Genomic DNA, 19445 nt, shown 5'->3' with positions numbered 1-19445 from the left:
AAAGGAAAAAAATATATTATTGGATTACTAATTGATCTGATACCAAATTCTCCAAACTAACATAATGAGAATCTTCGGCAGACAGTAAGGAGAATTGGTAATGAGATCTTGGGAGTTAAAGGTTTAATACACAACTGAGTCTCAAAAATATAGAATACATGATACAATGGGTAAGCTATAGGGATAAACACAGTTGTAAAAAGATAAAAATATACAAAGTTAAAAATTAAGAATAAGTCAAATCAAGTTTATTTGACACAACTAAGACTCCATTAAAATACTTGATAAGCTTATTATTTAAGTGAACTCCATAACGCAGTGGGTCCTCCAGTGATTTTTTTTAAGGGGGGGGAGGAGAGGTATGGGTACCTATAACTGGAAAAAGAAACGAGGCCAAAATAAAAGAAACTCTAGGAAACAAGAAAGTAACAATAACAAAGAAAAAGAAAGGTAAATTTCCACCCCCAAAAACCCAAGGAAACTAAGTAGAACTCATCTGCTTCAAAAGAAGTGAGGTCTCGGATTGGCGAGTTATGTGACTACTCGATGTGATTTATATAAACACATATTAAGACTACGTTAACATTAACCACGCCCAAACAAATCTTGTTACATAGATGTGAAGTCTTGCTCTGGGTAGTAAGAAGGAGGAGGGGGGGGGGGGGAGCGTGCCCGATCTGGGAGGCGGAGGACAGGGGACAAAGGAAACTAAATCAGAAGTCAAAGATAAAAAGAATAATCATTACATTACCGCTGCATGACAGCACAAATATAGCAATTGATATAAAGACGGGTAAATATGGGGAAAACAGCAGCCAAAGCAGTTATAGCAGGCGTATACATTAGCAAACATAGATCAGACAAAGAATACATCCTTTCTTAACACAAAATACGAGTTTATAGACCCCCCAAAAATTACATCAAACTAACTACGATAAATCCCGTTTTCTGCCCGCAAATTGTAGGCTGGTCTTACATTTCTTGCAAAAAACAGAAATCTTACACATCATCAAAATGGCTTACAGTTCGTTTAAATGAATTTACGCAACAGACTTTCGATTTTGGTCATCTCTTTCATCAATAAGTGACTCCTTTAAAGTCCTCCGTGCTGAGTGGTCATCATCTGTTTCAGATATTTCTCAACAGATGATGCTATAGCTTTCCCGCGTTCCTTGTAAAGAAGAAACAGTATCAATTTAGTTTTATAATAAATACTAAACATAGCAATGAACTGCTTCCAACGATGATTCAAATATCTGCATATGTGATATTTCATTTATAAATTATCCCAAATCGCTTAAAAAGTGTCTGTCTTCACCTTTCTCTTTTCTCCTTTCACAGCAGCCGGTTTAACAAACTCAATTTGGATTGCGAAGCGCAATCGTGAATTGTGAGGCTAATTTGAGAGATTTATGATACACAAAAGATACATGATCTATTTTTTTTGCAGCCTGGATCTGTTGCCCTTAGTTCATCAGGTAAGTTTTGTCACCTATTCGCGTATGTGGTACGACAAAATTATCCATTTACTGAAGTAATTAATCAACAATAACAAACCTCTCCTCGGTTGCATTCGATTTCAGGTTTGCAATAAAAGGAACATCCATGACAAATACAGGAGGCGAAACTATAGCCCGAGGTCTGAAGAAAAAATAAAGAGGAAATGACTTAAAAATCTTAATTGGTGCCGTAACTGAGAAGGTTCAAAACAGATTCCTTATTTTTACACTACATCGTTTGCTTAAAATTAAAACATGACTTTTGTGATTTCTTTCTTGTTTTCCCCTTTTTCTAACGTGAATCTCAATATAGTGATGTTTACCTTTACTTTTTTCTCTGCCCTTTTCACAGCAGCCGGTTTGGCAAACTCAGTTTGGATTGCGAAGCGCAATCATACATTGTGAGGCTAATTTGAGACGTTTATTTGCACAAAAAAGATACATGATCTATTTTTCTTGCAGCCTGGATCTGCATGTTGCCCTTAGTTCCTCAGTTAATTGTTGTCACTTATACGCATGTGTGGTACGACAAAATGATCAAGTTACTGAAGTAATCAATCAGCTCTAACAAACCACTCCTCGGTTGTATTCGATTTTAGGTTTACAATAATAAGAACATGGGCGAAACTATAGCACGAGGTCTCATGAAAAAGTAAAGAGGAAATGACTTCAAAATCTTAATTGGTGCCATAACTGAGACGGTTCAAAACAGATTCCTTATTTTTACATTAAATCGTTTGCCTAAAATGAAAACACGAGTTTTGGGATTTGTCTCTTGTTTTCCCCTTTTTCTAATGAGGATCTCAACGTATTGGTGTCTACCTTTACTCTTTTCTTTGCCACGTTCGGCAAACTATTGATCGCGGAGCGCAATCTTGAATTGTGAGGTGAATGTGAGAAATTGGTAGGCTACCTGATCTTCGCTGCCTTGCTCCTCATTTATCTTGGAGAGATGAAAGAAACCTTGTTCAAAAAGACAATATCTGACACGTGTCAAAATCATGAAAACTCCCGAAATAATAATTTTCCATGTTTGCGTATGTATGCTATAATCTAAGGCAGAATTGTTTTGAAAATGTTAAACCTAGTGAAACTTGTATAAACTATGTCTCTAGAATATTGGCCAATAATGATAACGACTTTAAAAATGTTGTGAAACATAAATTTTGCAATCAAGCGCTTCTTTGAGTGGTACTTGTCGCAGATAAAGCGACGAAAAAAGCAAATTTGCCCCACAATACCTGGATCGCCTGTGGATCGCCTCCTTCAACATTCGTTTCTACTCCCATAGCTCGCATCTAAAGTAAAGCATTGGGGAAAAATGTTCGTAAATGAATTATGCACATCTAGGCAACCCATCTTACGATTTACCACCATGATCTGGAATGTTTATGACGCAAACAAATTAAAGGAGGCAAACGCCAACGAGTAAGGTTTATATCAAAATTGGTTCTTTCATTTTGCGTACCTCAACAGTTCCTCTTCTATCTTCTTGCCGTTTCTGTCAAAGCAAGCAGCAAAATGAAACAAAACACATCTTAGCGCCAACGTGAGTTATCATTCGAGAGACATCCATAGCTTTTGTAGTACACTTGAGATCTGTCGAAATCTATATCTACACTTGATAAGATCCGTTGAAATTTGCATCTAAACTTGACAAGATCTGTTGGAATTCATATCTACACTTACATGTCACATTTCCCGGAATTGTACTACTTGATTTTGTCTGTTTCTGTGTGCTTGTGGGATTAAATAAGAGACCAGCTCATATCGAAAAATGTTTCATCCTGGGGGCTAAAATACAGCGAACGGAATCTATTTCTCTGAGCCTTTTTCCCTAGAAGCATGATGAAAGTATAACCAGGACCTCCCTTAAAGAATTTTGCAATTATTCCAAAGACAAGATGACCCCACTAAACCAAGACCTCACCAAAATGATTTTGCAAGTTGGCAATTGCTAACATTTACCTTCTTATTACATTTGCATCCGCAGCATGCCGTTGCAATCTAGCAAACGAGGTTTCCAATTATGAATATTAGGACAAAAGAGGTGTAATACAGAAGGTTAAAAGGTACTGGTATTGCATTTCCTTTGTCGATATATTCTAACCACATTTGAGCCCTTGAAAACTTCCACTCTTTGTCCTCATCACTCTAAAAACGAAAGTTCAGTTTCTAAGTTAAAATCTATCACATGTGATAACTCACATAAAATCCCCCAAGTTTGGCAAGAGTTTAAGGTTATCCGAGATCGAATTAGGTAGGTATACTCAGTAATGAGAGGAATTTGGTGATTTCTGCGAAGGTTGACTCCATTTACTTGAATCCACATGAGTCATAGTACGGACCAATCATGGTGTGGTGATCGAAGTGGTTTACGTCACTGAGTGAAAACCCAGCTAGCAAACATCATGGACTTATTATTTCAAATCAAAATCTGTCACATACCACAATTTGAGACCTACCATAACTCTGTCGAAGGAGTTATTCATCATAGCAATCAGCATGTTTAAAGCAACAATAGCGGTACAAACGACGTAGATGAGGATACATAAGCGACCAAACAATTGTGTAAGGGAAAAGGCAGGATCATCAACCCTTATTTTGTCTTCTTCCACGTTGCCAAGTAGTAGCCAGAACAAGCCAATGAAAGTGATCCCGTGCCTGAAAAGTAGCGAAGGATGAAAAATCAGATGTCTTTCTCACTTGTCAGCTCATGCCAATATGTAAACTAGGCGTCTGATGTTGATCTGTCGGTCCGATTACATGGGCATAAGTCTTTTTCGTCTGTCCACTCAATAAGTCAAAAAAGGCACCTTACATTTCTTTTAGCATCATTTATCTATCAATTACAGATGAATTATTGTATGTTTGCTTATGGGCGCCTACTCTTCTATATAGATATCGCAATAACATCCACCTACTCAGCATATGGATGGAAGTCCTGGAATTGACTCTCGCCCTCTTCACGAAGTTTCACTTGAGAGACCACATAGTATGAATAAATTTTTATGAGGCCAGTTGCAAATGCAATGAAAAGCATCAGAAAAATGAAAAGAAACTTGGCCACATCTTTCAGCATTCTGTACAATGAAAGCTGCAAAGGGCCAAGAGTTGAGCTGACTTGAAATGCGTGAGCCAGGTGAAAGAACGCTAACACTGTGGCGCTGGCATACAAGACATCTGCCACAATGAAGGCATTCTTCCTCGGTTGCCATTCTTTATAAACGCTTAGCCATGTGACAAGCCATACTATATAAGCTGCCAGGAGTGTAAAAAGTGTCATTGTGTCCACAACATTCCACCATTTCGAGATATAGATTCGGAATCCTTGTTTAGCAAGTTCCCAGATTTCTTGTAGAAGGAAACCGACCAAAAAAAAAAGGACAGCATAATCTGTGGACAAATCAGAACTGCAAATGACTCTGCCAAAATGAATTTGAGATGCTGTTTCATTATTTGTTGAAAAATGTAATACTTGGTTAATGCCTCACGCTAACGAGATGTTGATTAAATTCCTTTAATGTCACACTAATTTACTTTTCAGAACCTTGCAGTTAGAGGTTACTACTGATAAAGACAACATTTTTAACCCAAAGAGTAGTTGAAAGTAAGAACCCCCCCTCTACTCCAACCCTCTCCCGTTAGTTTAACCACCCAATTCAGGATTATGCATCACAAAATAAAGAAATAGTCCTGGGCGCTAATTTGAGCTTAAACGGTATCAACAGAATCAGCCGTTGCTCTTAGCTAATACACTCACTACACTCAATGTGGTGAAATGGGTACTGAAGAATCAATCTACACAACTTACCAATGGATGAAAGCCCTGTTGTGCTTGTTCTGTACTCGTGTTCAAAGCCGAAAGTTGAGGCGAAAAGCAGGCACAGGAATACAATGTAAAACATGGCGTGGTTTGCAAACTTATTGTAGGGATGCTCATACAATTTCTCTATGCGCGCAAGCCATTCGATATCACTCAGACAGCGCCATATCTTCATGGGTGGTCGAATGAAAACGTAAAACAAAGGAGTTACAAGTAAGATGACGAGAAAATGCCAAAGGGACCAAAAAAATTTCTTTGTCTTGCTCTTGTCCTGCCAATCCCGCATCTTGTAAAAGATAATCTCATCGAGGATAGCTTGACACCTCGGACTTGAAACAAACTACAAGTACACATACAGATAGACGTATTAGTTTATCAGAACAAGTCCAACAACTCCAGAGATACGTTTCTCAAACCCTTATTCTTTAAGCATATCTGAAACTCAGTACGTTTTTTATTTAACGTTGAGCTTGACGAATTGGTCTTGGAGGCGTAAGACTTCTTCTTTCGCGAATCCCGTATTTACGCCTTTAAGTGTATGACATGAAAAATAGTTCGTGTATTAGAAGGTCGCTGTCTCTTTGTAATATAATGCGTTTGCATGTCAAGGGTCGATTCCCCGTTAAATAACTCGCGAATTTAATATTATTCACACGGCCATCGGCTGTAAGTGTAACTGCTGCCAAATAAATAGATTCTTGGGCAAGGCTGCAGTTTCGATTCTTTCTGAATCTCTTCAGTTGACTCCTAACAATAAATTTGTCACGGACGAATAACAGGAGTCGCGCAGGACCGCAAACACTTTCGAAGGAACGGCAACAGACAGTGAATCCCCATTACATTCCACGTCTATTCACGCTCTCTTGCTGCCACCAGAGATGTTCACTCGACCGCGACAGGGTCCAATGACGCGCTTTTCATTTTACGACCATGATGCAGAAATCACATTCCTGCGGCGCAAATAACAATAATCCCGTTGTAATGCAAGCTTAGTTACATTTTCCGAGAGTGACTTTCGTAATCCAGGAGTACACGCCAACTCCAACTGGAGTCTTTTTTTCTCATTGGTGGTGTAAATAACGATAGCAATTTCTTAAATCATTTATTAAAGTTTAGGAAAGCTAAGCAACTCGTGGGACCGTTAAACATTTCAGTTTCAGAACTATATCGTGCTTCACTACGAGCTTTTCCCAAGACAAAAAAATACATGCAAACTAGGCTGAGGCGGATCTAAGATCCGCTGGGCAAATGTTAACTGTAAGAGAAGAACTAAGTTCGCACCCACACTACGATCGAGGTATTGCGGATTAATTTTCGGTACTTATTTTTTTGGCACTTTCCGCTGTCCAAATTGCATGGCAAGAGTAACCCAAAATCTTTAAGCCGACCTTTCTTGTCATAATACGAATGTATGTTTTCCAGATAGGGTACACGCGTTAATTTCAGCGTCACTCGCGTTCTTGCATCTCGTGAAACATACAATAGAAGTTTGCTGACCCACTCTATTGGTACAAGCATCTGGATAGTGGTTAAGATTTGAAAAGGATGAAGTTTTTCACCAAAACCACGTAGTTTTCAACGCTAACAAAGTGAAAACGTAGTACCGGTATATCCACTCCGGAAGATAACACCGTAAACAACAGTAAACTCTACCCGCGATGAGAACACTCATGGATCACACAGCGCAGCTAAACTCAAGTTTTTTTTTCCAGATAGTATTGGCCTGCAAAGAAATAGATAACGGAGTTTTTTGCGCCTTTCGCCGGCAGCACTTAATTGGCAAATGTTAAGGAAGTAATGTAATTTAAAGCGATCGTTAAAGGAGTAAAATCTTCGAAGTTTTTTTTTCCCGCCGGGGTTTCCTGGCGCTCCGCAGCGAACACAGCTAACTTCATGTATTAGGCTGCGAGAAAAAAAACGAAAACTAGTAGAAAAAGCTCTTCACTCACAAAACTCTTTAATAATCTATGACCGATTTTACATCTGGTATCTGAAGTTGTTTTTTTCAAACAAGGGATGTTATCACAGTTGAGAGTAGAGTTGGAAATGTAAATGCAATGGAATACGTTACGAGAAGAGGTATATTTTACTCGTTCGTAATTTTGTTCTTTAAATAAAACATCAACGAGATCTTGGGGGAGACGCCAGAAAGTCAGTCAACGGAACGTGCACTTAGTATATGGTGTTGATTCAGTTCGAGTTGGTTGCTTATCGCAACAGGATAACTAATTTTTAGTTTAAAAAAGGTGGAATTTTCATCACGGTTTTTGATGGTTAACGTTAAATTAAATCTATAAAGGAAAAAAATTGTACAGTCAAGACAAGTAAATTTAATTTTGTCGAGATTCAAACTCAAAATTAGTTTGTTATGAGACACAAACGCACAGTCTCAAATGAACCAGCTCCCCAAGAGAGACAGAAACTGATAAAAAAGGACAGGTTCAGCCTTCAAATAACAACCGCCCAAATAGGACTGACTACCCAAGAGTGACAGAACCAGTAGAAAAGACAAGGTTCTTCCTTCAGATAACTACTGCCCAAATAGGGCTGACTACCCAAGAGAGACAGAGCCAAGTCAAAAGAAACAGGAAAGGTTCTTCCTTCAGATAACAAAGGCCCTAACAAGACTGACTGCCCAAGAGAGACAGAACCAGGTGAAAAAAAGGGGAAAGGTTCTGCCTTTAGATGACAACAGCCCAAATAGGACTATTTCAAAACATAGGCACGCTATGCATGCAAGAGTTACTTTTTTGTAGGGTGGGTGGATTACTCGAAACATTGTGAGTGATCTCTACATTCTTACAAAAGGAGAGAAGAATATTAATGTGGGAAAGAACGAAAATGTCGAATTACCTCACCCACAGGTATTTTGTGGTAGATTATGTGTGTTTTGCGAATAAATGGTGCCTTTGACACTACGAAACAGTGCAGTACAATTAGTTAGAAAACACACTAACCAACCAAGAGCCCGTCATGTTACAGGGAAGGATTAATCGAGCTGTGATGTAAGGATTCATTCCATAATTAGTTCATCTTGCTAATGTTAGGTTCCAACAGTTGAAGGAAACACCATGTGATTTCAAGCATCTGCCATCAAACTACTACAGGAATAATTCGTTTTCCTGCTTTGAAGGCACAGAAGCAAAGGTAAACCTTGCTTTGCTGATAAAACGGTTCAGGCATCATCATTTTCAGCTCAAGTTATTAAGCAGGGAGATTCACCGAGCGTCATTACATAGCTCAAGACAGAAATCATCAAGCATACAACGGCCTACTGTAATTTGAGAAACGAAACGAAATGAAAATCTGTAATATTGCGAAATGGAAAAATGCTAATGATTTGCAAAATATAAATTTCTATTTTGCAAATCATTAGCATATTTCCATTTCCCAAATTACAGATTTTCATTTCGTTTCGTTTTGTTTCGAAAATTACAGTAAACCCATACAACCTAAACTTAACGTCAAATTGGCCAGGCCAGCGAGTAGAATTTCTTTCTCGCCAAATAATACAGTTAAGTTCTAGATACCGCAGAACACACTCGTACCTTCACACGGAAAGTTCCCGCGCTTACCTGATGACTTATTAAAAATGATATTTCAAACTGAAAGAGCTCCTTAGTTATGACATAGACGCCGGAAATGTATTATCAAAAAATCTCAATTTTTTCAAGCGTTAAATGATACTCCTGTCTCTTCAGAACATAATGCAGTTGAAATCTCCCTCGAAAACAAGGTCCCTGCCGAGCAGCTCACCGGCCTCCATACTGACACAGAGTCAAAGGTCTGATCAGAATAAATTATCAGTTAGCTGGCAGAATTTAACGATTGTATTGTCGTGGCAGAACAGATAATCGCTCTTTGTGTCACAACGTAACCCAATAAATCTGCAGATGCCGAGTACAACAACTGTTACTCGATTGTCATTGTTAGCTTAGCCGTTCTTTTCGCCGAATCATTCTGCAATTGCGAAAATTTTCATTCATGCTATGATTGCGTAGTTATTTCCAAAGAGAAAATTGTTCGGAAGAGTCATAAATTTACGTAGCAACCGTCAACGCGCAAGCCGCGCGGATCCTCGCGCTTGTTTACATTTAAATTGTCAACTAATTAATTTCACGTTCAAAGCCAAACATCTCTCCTTCACTTGCTAATTGAGTCCTCTCGCTTTACATTGACAAGCTTATAGATCATTTTCCGCTTCACCGGTGAGAATCCTTTTCTTAAGCTAAGCTATCATGTTACGCAGGAATTTTCGAGAGTTTCTCGTTACAAATTGAAAAAATTCAAGTGGTAAAAAACAATTGCTTCATCCGACGCCAGAAAGAATATTAGATATGTGAACAGAAAAACCTATCGTATATCTCCTCCATCAGTCTTTATAATTAATATTTACTACCAGTAAAGCGCTTCATACCACAAACTATCACTAAAGCGCACGTACCTTCTTCCTTCTCTTATTAACTGCACTCTTGAGAAGACTCAGACTTTGAATAAAATTCTTGTGTTGATTAGGATTACTTTGCAGTAGGCAACCCACTCCCTCTATATCCATGATCTGGTAAAGTTCTTTCTGGGAGGCTTTCTTCAGCACGCCAGCAGCAAACGTTTCGTAAGCCTCCGCCGATTTTCTGTAAACATCTCGGCTATTGTAGTGCTTCAGAGACGACGCTTCATCGAGTAGATATGCATCATGTAGAGAACTTTCTATGACATCCTCCTTCTTTTCCTTTTCTTTTCCAACCAATTTCCCATCTTCCTTGCAAAATCTACACTTACAGTTAGATTTTGTTCTCCATAGCCATTCTAAACCAATGAACAGAGGGTTAGAAATAATTTTGATCCAGTTCAGTTTTGTTTCATCGTTTATGCTCTCAATTTCTGATCCTTGCGGTTCGGAGCTTTGTTGCTCGTCGCTAGACTCTTTCGAAGAGTTCGAACAACAACGAGGTTTGCACTTGTTGGGACAAAAGTTAAACATTTTCGTGCAGCAATCCCGACAGTCGCACCGAAATCTTCCTTCCCTCTGCCGCTCTTTCTTGTTGGCTTCCTCGCAGTCATTTCGGAAGTTTTCGTGTTCCAGCCTGACCATAGCATGGTTCCTTTCCAGAAGTTTCCAACATTCGAAAGCATCGTTTTCCCCGAGGGCACGGAGTAATTGGTTTGCAAGATTGTTCTCTGGTTTTCTATCATTCTCGTCTTCTCTCTCCAAAATATCTCGCAGAGGACTGTTAACGTCTTCGGCACCCCCTTCCTGCTGTAAATGTACATTTTCGGCGGCGACGTCTTGCGCCATAGCAAGAAAACTTGAAAACAGAAAGACTTGTTTTAGACAACAGAACTAATCCGTTCCTTTAATTCCCAGAATTGAAGACGACAGTCCTGATTATAAGAGTGTTATTATAAGAGTGTTAACGTGCCAAAACTTGTTTTTTTCATTGGTAGTTGGGTTTGTTTCGGGTCATTTGTGCATTAATAAAGCATGTTACTAGGCATTTCAAAAGCTTTTGTTTAAAGAAAACGCATCAATCAAATAGTTTGGAAACTTACTGGGCCGAAAAGAGCTCTAACTGATTACTAAGTCGAAAAAGTTAATGTCGCATCTCTTTCACTTCTTTTTTTTAAGAATTTTCAAAGGTCCCAGAATTGGGTCGGGTTGGCTCATGACATCATCGTGGAACCTAATTCGACATTACTCATATCATTTAGTTAGAAAGCAGACGCTCTAAAACCTAGGAAAGCGCTATGAAATTATGCCCAGAGAATGTGTTGTTGGAGGCTACAGGAATACAGCTTCCCTAAAAGATGGTTAACTCTTCATATCATCCCGAATTCGATGGACAACCGCCCTGAAGTATAAGACGCGGGAGAAAATCAAGTTTGATTTCACTTGAACGTGTTGACGGGCCGGCGTGACTCCAGCCATTCGCAAACGATTTTAAATCTTCTGCCTTCGAAGTTTAGCTCGGACCAGGGCATCTTTTAATGACTCTACTTTTCGATATCATAATCAGGATGACTTTTAAATAATGCCCTTGAGCGCGGTTGGTTGTACATAAGATGCCATTTCTCCACGAGAAGAAGGCACTACAGACTAAGCCCAAGAGTTCGACCTTGCTCGGTTGAGCGATCTTTAATATTAATTAGTAGTAGTCAATGGCATTCCCTGTCTTAATTACCAGTCAAACTTCTCGACGTCGCAACGCGCGGGAGAAATCACGAAAACTAAACCATCTCAAATTTCGAGGCGTACAGTAAACTGGAAATCTGTAAAATGAATTAGGAAGGGCAAGCCGGTAGAAGAACCGTCGGGGAACGAATTTTGCCGTATGTGTGCTTGTGATATGCCTTCAGCGATCCCGATTAGCATACATACGTTAAGATTTGCATAAGTTTGCAACAAAATCTAAATATACCTATCAAGATTTGCATACGAATACATCAAATTTAATAGATATTCAGCACGTTTCGAACAAACACACTAAATTCGCATATTCGTATCATGGTTCGCATACCTACATCATGATTCATTTCTACATGACTATATTCCCTTGTCAAAATCCCTCAAATATTTGTATTTGAGTCGCAGATACCATTTTACAAAGTTTGCCTGGTTACTTAGATCAGTAACAAGATGTCGCATGTGTATGTGATATTAAACCTTTAGCAGATTTACGAGTTTTTTCTGGGAACTCTACACGAAGCAATTGAAGGACTGAACGGTCAGTTTGATCCAAATAGAGTAGATACCCTCCTCTGTCGCCTTCTTGACTACGAACTAACTCTCTTGGTTTGATCTCAAGCCGACTTGTGTCCATTGGTTCCTCAGATCAGGTTCATAAAGACAATGACGAACTTACAGGGGTCCTACGTTCTATTTATCTAGGTACAGTTATCAAAATGCCACTAAAGCGCGTAATGAGCCCCTATTTGAACAAGACTGTCCTGTAGAATACACAGGGCATACAGGCCGACCACGGTACAGTGTGGAGGAGGATCTTGTTGAACGCCTGCGAAGAGTCCTTCAAATGGGTGGATATCGCAAAAATTTTTTGAGTTTCTTCGAAGACATTGATTCGACGATGTAACTAGTTTGAAATGCCAATCAGTCCAGACGCATATTCAAGTATTGAAGATGGTGACTTACATGAGCATGTCCGCGAAAGTTTACGTCAAATCCCGAAGCAGGTAATTGACTTGCTTAACTTCTGAATTATGTTTGGCTAATTATAAATCATGTCATTGAATAGGAGTAAAGTTTATGGTTACTTTTCTTCGTTTTGCTTGGAATTTTCAATTTTGAAGTTGTTTAAAGCATGATTAACACTAATTCAGATCTAACTGTCAGGGCACAACGTTGTTGTATGAAGTTAGCCAAGGATTGGTGTTAATCAGGTTTCGAGCTACACATCCCTGGAAGGAAAATATTTTTTCAGTGTGAAGCAAAGTAAAATGCTATTACATATCAAAGTTATTTTTTCAAAATACTCTTTTTTCTTACAATGCCTTTCTCCACCCAACCCTAAATGAACTATAACCTAGAACGGTCCTTTTAACAGCTGACACTGTTCAAATTTCTGTACCTTTGACTAGTGGAATTTGACCTGTGGTAGACTTTTCAGATGATACCATTTGAAGTTCATACATCAAGTTACATCCCAATGAATACAATTACTGACAGCCACCCCTTTATGTTATGTCTTTCAGTTTGGTACATGTTAATTTAAATTGCAGGGTTGCACTTAGTAGAAGGAGGGTTAGAGCTAAGGGTTTCAAGATCCAAAGAAGACATGTCCTTGATTCTATTTCACGTGTTAATCCTATGATGTCAGCTGTAAGAGGACACAGTTTTAGAATTGTACAGCAACCACATTCTGTGCCTTGCCCTAATGCCTTGTGGCACATAGACAGTGATCATAAATTAACTGAGCCCTACAGAATTTTGATTCACAGAGGCATAAATGGGTGTAGGGTATTGATTACACATGCACCTATCTTGTAATTATTGACAACAAGCTTAGTATGAGTTCTAACTCATTAAATGTACTACTTGCAGTAATCCTACTGTACTGGAAATACCTGCATGCTGTAAAATTACTACAAGTCAGTAAACTTAACCAAAAACTCAACCAAAATGCAACCTGTGGGATGCTGAGTGCTGCTTCAATGGTTTCAGAGGCTTTATGGTTGATCGAAACAAACTGTTTCGTATCAGTCAAGTAGTCGGTTATCCATCTTAAGTAGGACTTGGAGAATCCAAGATTGTAGAGCTCTGTGAGAACCGTCTCATATGAGACTGTGTCAAATGCCTTTGAAAAGTTGGTTAGGACAGCCATAATAACCTTGCCCTCCATAAAAGGTATATACAGTAATAAATAAATTGGTATATCAACGACATTGTTTTTAGCAGGAACAAAACTAGAATAAACTTATCCAGTAATTTCAAACTACTGTTCATTGAATGGATCAAATCATTTGCAAAGGTTTTTTTTTTTATCTCAATAGAAATTTGCCATAAAAAATTATGCACATAAACCCTTCATTATCCTCTGCATCTGTAATTCAACTAGATAAACAATTCCTTGGAGTTTGTTAACAGTAAACAAACCAGGAATAAAAGTGGAAATAAGAAATTTGTTCTACACACAGTTGAAAGCATTTCCAGCCACAACTGCCCACAGTGCAACTTTGAAAGAATTGTACTCCCAGGTTATCATTTACTGTGGAATAACCAGTTCACACAAGAAATTACAGGCATAGATGCTATTACTGTCAGGACTTACATCAGCTTTAATTCCACAGGGATTTAACATTTCCCCACCAGTAGTGAACCTTAGCAACCTCTTCAGTTCTGCAGAAGGAAAAATTTCTAAGGTAATGTTAGCTGGTCCACGAATATTTCCCTGTCCTTAGAAATTGGAGAGCAAATCGGCTTCCCCACAACACATCTAAAGGTTATGGTTATTCTATGGACAAGTGTTGCCATTATTCTGCCTAATCCATTCTTCCACAATTTCAACACAAGAAACAATAAAGTAGCAGACCTTTCTTCTTGGCAACATCTTTCAACCAACTGAACATGCAGCAATAGTTTTACACCCTTCTTAAAAATGTGGAGGGGCTAAAGTACAAAGGGTGCTTTTGGGGTGCTCAAGTTGATTTTGGTGCATGGTTCATGCTTGCACCCTGAAACCTGCTTAAACACCCAGAGGTGTCTTGTCCAAACTAGATACAGGCATTTAACAAATACATTATCAAGAAGAAACTTGGTAAATGCACTGTACTTGCCTTCTTCATCACCCTCCTCTACAATCCTCTGAATGTAAGCAAACACAGTCATTGCAACATTGATGAACCACCTGCGCCAGGTTTTAATGTAAACAAGCTTTTAACAGCATGAGTAGAGTGATCTTTGATGATGATGACACAAACAGTTCTTCAAATAAAGCGAACTTATTGCGAACTGCAGGTAAGAAACCCAGGGTCTGAAGACCATTGGAAAACTGATCAAGCATTGCAATTCTGCAGCCCTCTGTGAGATGTGTTATCAAACACTAGGCGGCCATGCTTCTGTTGTTTCCTATGAGTTAAAGGTCAAAGTTACTGAGAAAAGTTTCTAAGCTTTCATACCATAATAATTATTTCTAGGATCAGGATTTCTACAATCAAGGACTTTTTGCCTAATGGTGTATAATAATATTATGTCATCAGATATAATATAATTATGATATTGCCATAAAAATATTAAATATAAGCAATTCATTAACCAGGCCAATACTGTTGTTTAAAAAAGTGTTCTTTTCAATGACCGAGGAGGATAAAGAATGACTTGATATAGGGAAGGAAACCGCTATTAGAAATAAATTAAACAAATCTTGAGCAAAGAATAATTATTAATCAGAGAAATAAAGATAAAAGAGGCACAAGGGTTGACACGATACAACAACAATTTCATTATTGTTTCTACGTGGACACACTGATGAAGTGAAATCTGTTTTGTTTGAACCTTTAACTAACCTTGTTCACTCTCTTTATTTTTTAATTTTTTTATCGCAGTCATTGTAATTATGTGTCTGAACTTACCATCACTTGTATAAACTGTCATTCTACTGTCTCATAAGCTTAACAAAGTACTTATCTTCATCTAAATTAGTCACATTTTCATCATCAATCACCTGTGTTGGTTGTAAAAAAAATAAAGTATCAAGAAGAGAATAGGAAATATAGCAGCCACAGATAGTCTGTGTTATTGAGGAACAAAATAATCCACACAATTCAAATATTGGGAAAAGAAAACAGACTAAATGCTTTTGCTGAGCAAATTCTGGACTGCAAATTGAAAATAACCTATTTTTACTTTTTTGGTCTCCAGGGAGAGTTCTTTCTACCACAGATCAGCAAGTCTATTGAAAGTACAACACACCAACTGAAAAGTACTTAAAAAGGTCCATACAACAACTGCAATTTAAAGGTATGACCATAATTACCTCAACCATGAACAAACAAAAATCTATAACTAATATAGTAAAGACATTGAAACATTCACCTTCTTAACATACGATAGCTTCCTCTCATCATAGACATCATAAACTGATGCATATAGGCAGCTGCTTGGTTGATGTCAGCAGTACCCAGGTAAAAATATGAGGCGGGATCCCGCCATTCCCACCTGGGATCCCAGGTGTATCCCAGGTGGGATCCCGCCTTCTTCAGGTGGGATCCCGACCGGGATTTTGGAACATCCCAGGTGGGATCCCGACCGGGATTATGGAACATCCCAGGTGGGATCCCGACTGGGATTTTGGAACATCCCAGGTGGGATCCCGACCGGGATTTTGGAACATCCCAGGTGGGATCCCGACCGGGATTATGGAACATCCCAGGTGGGATCCCGACCGGGATTATGGAACATCCCAGGTGGGATCCCACCCGGGATTATGGAACATCCCGTGTGGGATCCCACCCGGGATTATGGAACATCCCACATGGGACTCCCCACAAATCCCTCTTGGGATCCCACCTGGTAAATCATATTGGAGGCGGGATTGCACCTGGGATCCTGCAAATCCTAGTTTGGACTCTGCCTAAAATTACAGATGGCTTCCAACTTGACATTTTAGGAAAAATCCTTAGAGGGATCTGCCTATATAACACCACAGAGACCACAGAGTTATAAAATATACCAAAAAGAATATCTTACCAATCCCTTTGGAATCCAATCCTTCAAATTAAGAGTACAAAATTTTCTAGGTGAGCAATAGACCCTGTCAATCCACTAAGGGTCCAAAGCTTTCCAACTATATATAGCTGTAGAACATACTGACACCTTTTGTGGCATCCATTATCTTACCCAAGCTGTTGATCGTACATGATTCAAATATTACATGAATACACGGACTAAATGTGATAAAGATCTCACAATTTATTTGCAGTTTCACATTTAACAAGCATGTGTTTAATGTTGTTTCATTTAAAAAATTAGCAACTGAACATTTTATAAAGAATATAACAAAACAAAACTTAACATATTACTTTTTCTAGATGATTTATACAGTCCATTAACAGTGTTAAAGCTCAAAATTTTAAAAATTGGCTATATATGAAAGAATACAAGAAAAACAAAACATTAATTCATGTTATAAAAAATTAGACGAAGAAGCTAGTGATTAAAATTCTGATTTCTTATTATGAGACTGTCTATTTGGACTTGTTGTTGGACTTATTTAAATTTCTGCACTTATCGGCAATCTTTTGCTGGATTCCTGTTTTTCCTGCCCAGTTTTTTTCAACTTCCTCCTCATTCCACTTGAATTGTCTTTTGAGTTGACCTTGAAATATAAAAGAGGTACAATTAAAATATTTCCAGGATATACAACTATGTACCTGCTATTCTATGTCTAATGAAAAATATAACAAAAGGATCGAGAAGCCAAAAATACTTCAATTGCAACTTTTGCTAATTGTTAGCAAGGGTTTTCTTTAAGAATTGAAGCACATGTAGCAGGAAAATAGTATAGAGTAACAGGAGAATCGTAGAGAAAAAATTAACTTCAGGGATGCTATACCATCAAAATTTAACCAGAGAATTACACATAGAGGCCAGAGAATTGTCCAGTCTCTAATACCTAATGAACACTCTCCCTTGAGTTTTAGCATTTACCAATTAGCAACATAATAGCACATTAATGGTACCAAGTTTGGAAAGCCTGTGCAGCCCTGACAGACACTGTGTTAGATCATTTTCCTAATTTTCCTAACCATTTTGAAAAGGCCACAGCTCAAAGAAAAAAATTCTTGAAATGGGGCAGACCACAACACCTACTCTTTGCAATAAGTGTGTGGGTTCTTTAACGTCCCCTACTAACTAGAGGAAGATACAAGAGACGAATTGAAAAGGAAATCCATCAATTATCCAATGGTTACATGACCACGAGGTGTTTGAAATCTAGACTTAGGGTCTTCCACAATGCTGTCGCTGTAGAATCTCCTCGCAGAGTTGGTAAACACTTCTAACTATAAACGCCAATCTGTCCTCGTTAAATTCAGTGGTGTTGGAGCCTTCCAGTTTACCCTCTGCACACAGCTGCAAATAGATGCACACAAAGTTCCCAACACAACGATCGACGATGATGCAACGCGACAAAACATTCAGCAATGTTAACATGCAGCGGTCCGCTCATATATTACCAGGTAATTCATACAAGCCAGTCATAATCTCGATGAACGTGCGAATCTGGATCCTCATATGTTTGAAGAATTTTGACATGAGAATGTCGTCATGTAAAATGAATCTTGATGTGGGTATGCGAAACTTGATACGAATATGCGAATTTTGTGTGTATGTTCGAATTTGCTTAGTATTTATTAAACTTGGTGTATTCGTATGCGAATCTTGATACGTGCACTAAATCTTGATATGCGTTTTTAGATCTTGTTGCAGACTTGTGCAAATCTATCTTCACATGTGTATACTAATTTTGATATTGTTCTATGAAACTTGATGTTTAAATCTTGAAACTGATGAATGAAACCTGACTTATAAATATATATATATATATCTTGATAGTCTTGATATATTGTCCCTTTTGGACAAGCATAGCAACCGTTATTTGGTGTCCTCATGCATCGCGCTCTCTCCCCAATGGGGAATAGATGGCGTTGTGTGACGAGGCCAAACATTAGCTGCGAAGGAGAAAACAGTAAGCATGGCACCGATATATTTATTTTTGCCCAGAAGTATTCAGACAAGAGAGACAACAGACCACAAAATACCTGTGTGAGTTCCGATAAATTTTTTTCTTTCTCTCAAGGTGAAGTGTAAATGCTATATTTTCGCCCTTTTGAAAGTTATGCTCTCTTTCTGTTACAAAAATGAACACAGGGTCGTACAACGACAGGCTCTAGCAACTCGAGAGTTGTCCGTTTCGATCAAAGTATTTAAGTTTCCCTTGTATTCTGAAAATTAAAATAGACGCTTGTTCGATATTGATGATCGCAACGAAAACCAAACACTTTTGACAAATGAATATTGCGGTTCTCCTCAATGATTGAATGTGTTCTTTAAAAAACGAAACTTAGCAGAAAGCTTTGCGCTGTTTATTGTCCTTGTTTCTTCGTTTGTTTCTTTGTTTTCTATAGAGCACATTGACAAATGATAAACAAAGGCTTGGATAAGTCATTGGGCCATGTGTGTCTGGCTGCCGTTAGGGATTATTGAAGGAAACTGAAATTCGAAATTTGCAGACTGAGAGGAATGCACAAAGGGAAATGTAGGAGGGGAGGGGGGGGGGGGGGGGAAGAGAAATGAATTCAAGCCCGGAGCGTGGTCTTTGGAATCTGAGAGGGAACGCATGCAAGGGGGATGATATTGTTGTCTTTATCTCTTTTTATAAGTTCACGGTAAAACTTCTGATTGGTCTGAGTTAGTAGTTTCCTATAAAATCATTTCTTCCGCCTCTATTTCCGTCTCACTTCACGTCACTTAAAAGTTTTTCAAGAAATACAGTTGTCGAATGAATTGCTGTCATATTTTAGTAATACTATGCCGAAAATAGCCACTTACTTCTGCCTCTTTTTGATACGGATATTAATATAAGTTGGATGTTATCCTCCGTGTTTAG

The 19445-nt window shown here is 38.4% G+C and overlaps 1 protein-coding gene and 2 long non-coding RNA genes across 6 annotated transcripts in view; 2 read left to right on the top strand and 1 right to left on the bottom strand.

Moving 5' to 3' along the window:
• LOC113677416 (uncharacterized) overlaps positions 1–19445 on the top strand; it is a 38161-nt gene that overhangs the window by 17610 nt on the left and 1106 nt on the right. The gene's annotated exons all lie outside the window — the stretch shown is intronic.
• Positions 944–14905, bottom strand: LOC113677413 (short transient receptor potential channel 5). 3 transcript variants are annotated; one of them, XM_089204757.1, is made up of 11 exons: positions 14614–14905; positions 14109–14176; positions 9770–10631; positions 5314–5665; positions 4424–4895; positions 3965–4163; positions 3468–3653; positions 2968–3000; positions 2741–2797; positions 2413–2442; positions 1558–1641 (listed from the first exon to the last, which is right to left on the bottom strand). In XM_089204757.1, the coding sequence occupies exons 3-7, from the start codon at positions 10619–10621 to the stop codon at positions 3507–3509; spliced, it is 2022 nt and encodes a 673-aa protein (XP_089060883.1). In that variant the 5' UTR covers positions 10622–10631; positions 14109–14176; positions 14614–14905; the 3' UTR covers positions 1558–1641; positions 2413–2442; positions 2741–2797; positions 2968–3000; positions 3468–3506. The 3 variants fall into 3 exon arrangements, with proteins under 3 accessions (XP_089060882.1, XP_089060883.1, XP_089060884.1); XM_089204756.1 differs by lacking the exons at positions 1558–1641; positions 2413–2442 and adding an exon at positions 944–1171; XM_089204758.1 differs by lacking the exon at positions 1558–1641 and having other exon boundaries at positions 2337–2462.
• LOC113677417 (uncharacterized) lies at positions 11763–18588 on the top strand. Of its 2 annotated transcripts, XR_016186082.1 has the most exons (5): positions 11924–12047; positions 12212–12513; positions 14128–14199; positions 15698–15796; positions 17775–17913. It is a non-coding gene; the product is annotated as an uncharacterized LOC113677417 (long non-coding RNA). The 2 variants fall into 2 exon arrangements; XR_016186081.1 differs by lacking the exon at positions 17775–17913 and adding an exon at positions 18563–18588 and having other exon boundaries at positions 11763–12513.

Source organism: Pocillopora damicornis, chromosome 4, assembly GCF_964200805.1.
Source record: "Pocillopora damicornis chromosome 4, jaPocDami1.2, whole genome shotgun sequence".
Taxonomy (NCBI): Eukaryota; Metazoa; Cnidaria; class Anthozoa; order Scleractinia; family Pocilloporidae; genus Pocillopora; species Pocillopora damicornis.
This window is presented reverse-complemented; position numbering and strand designations above follow the sequence as displayed.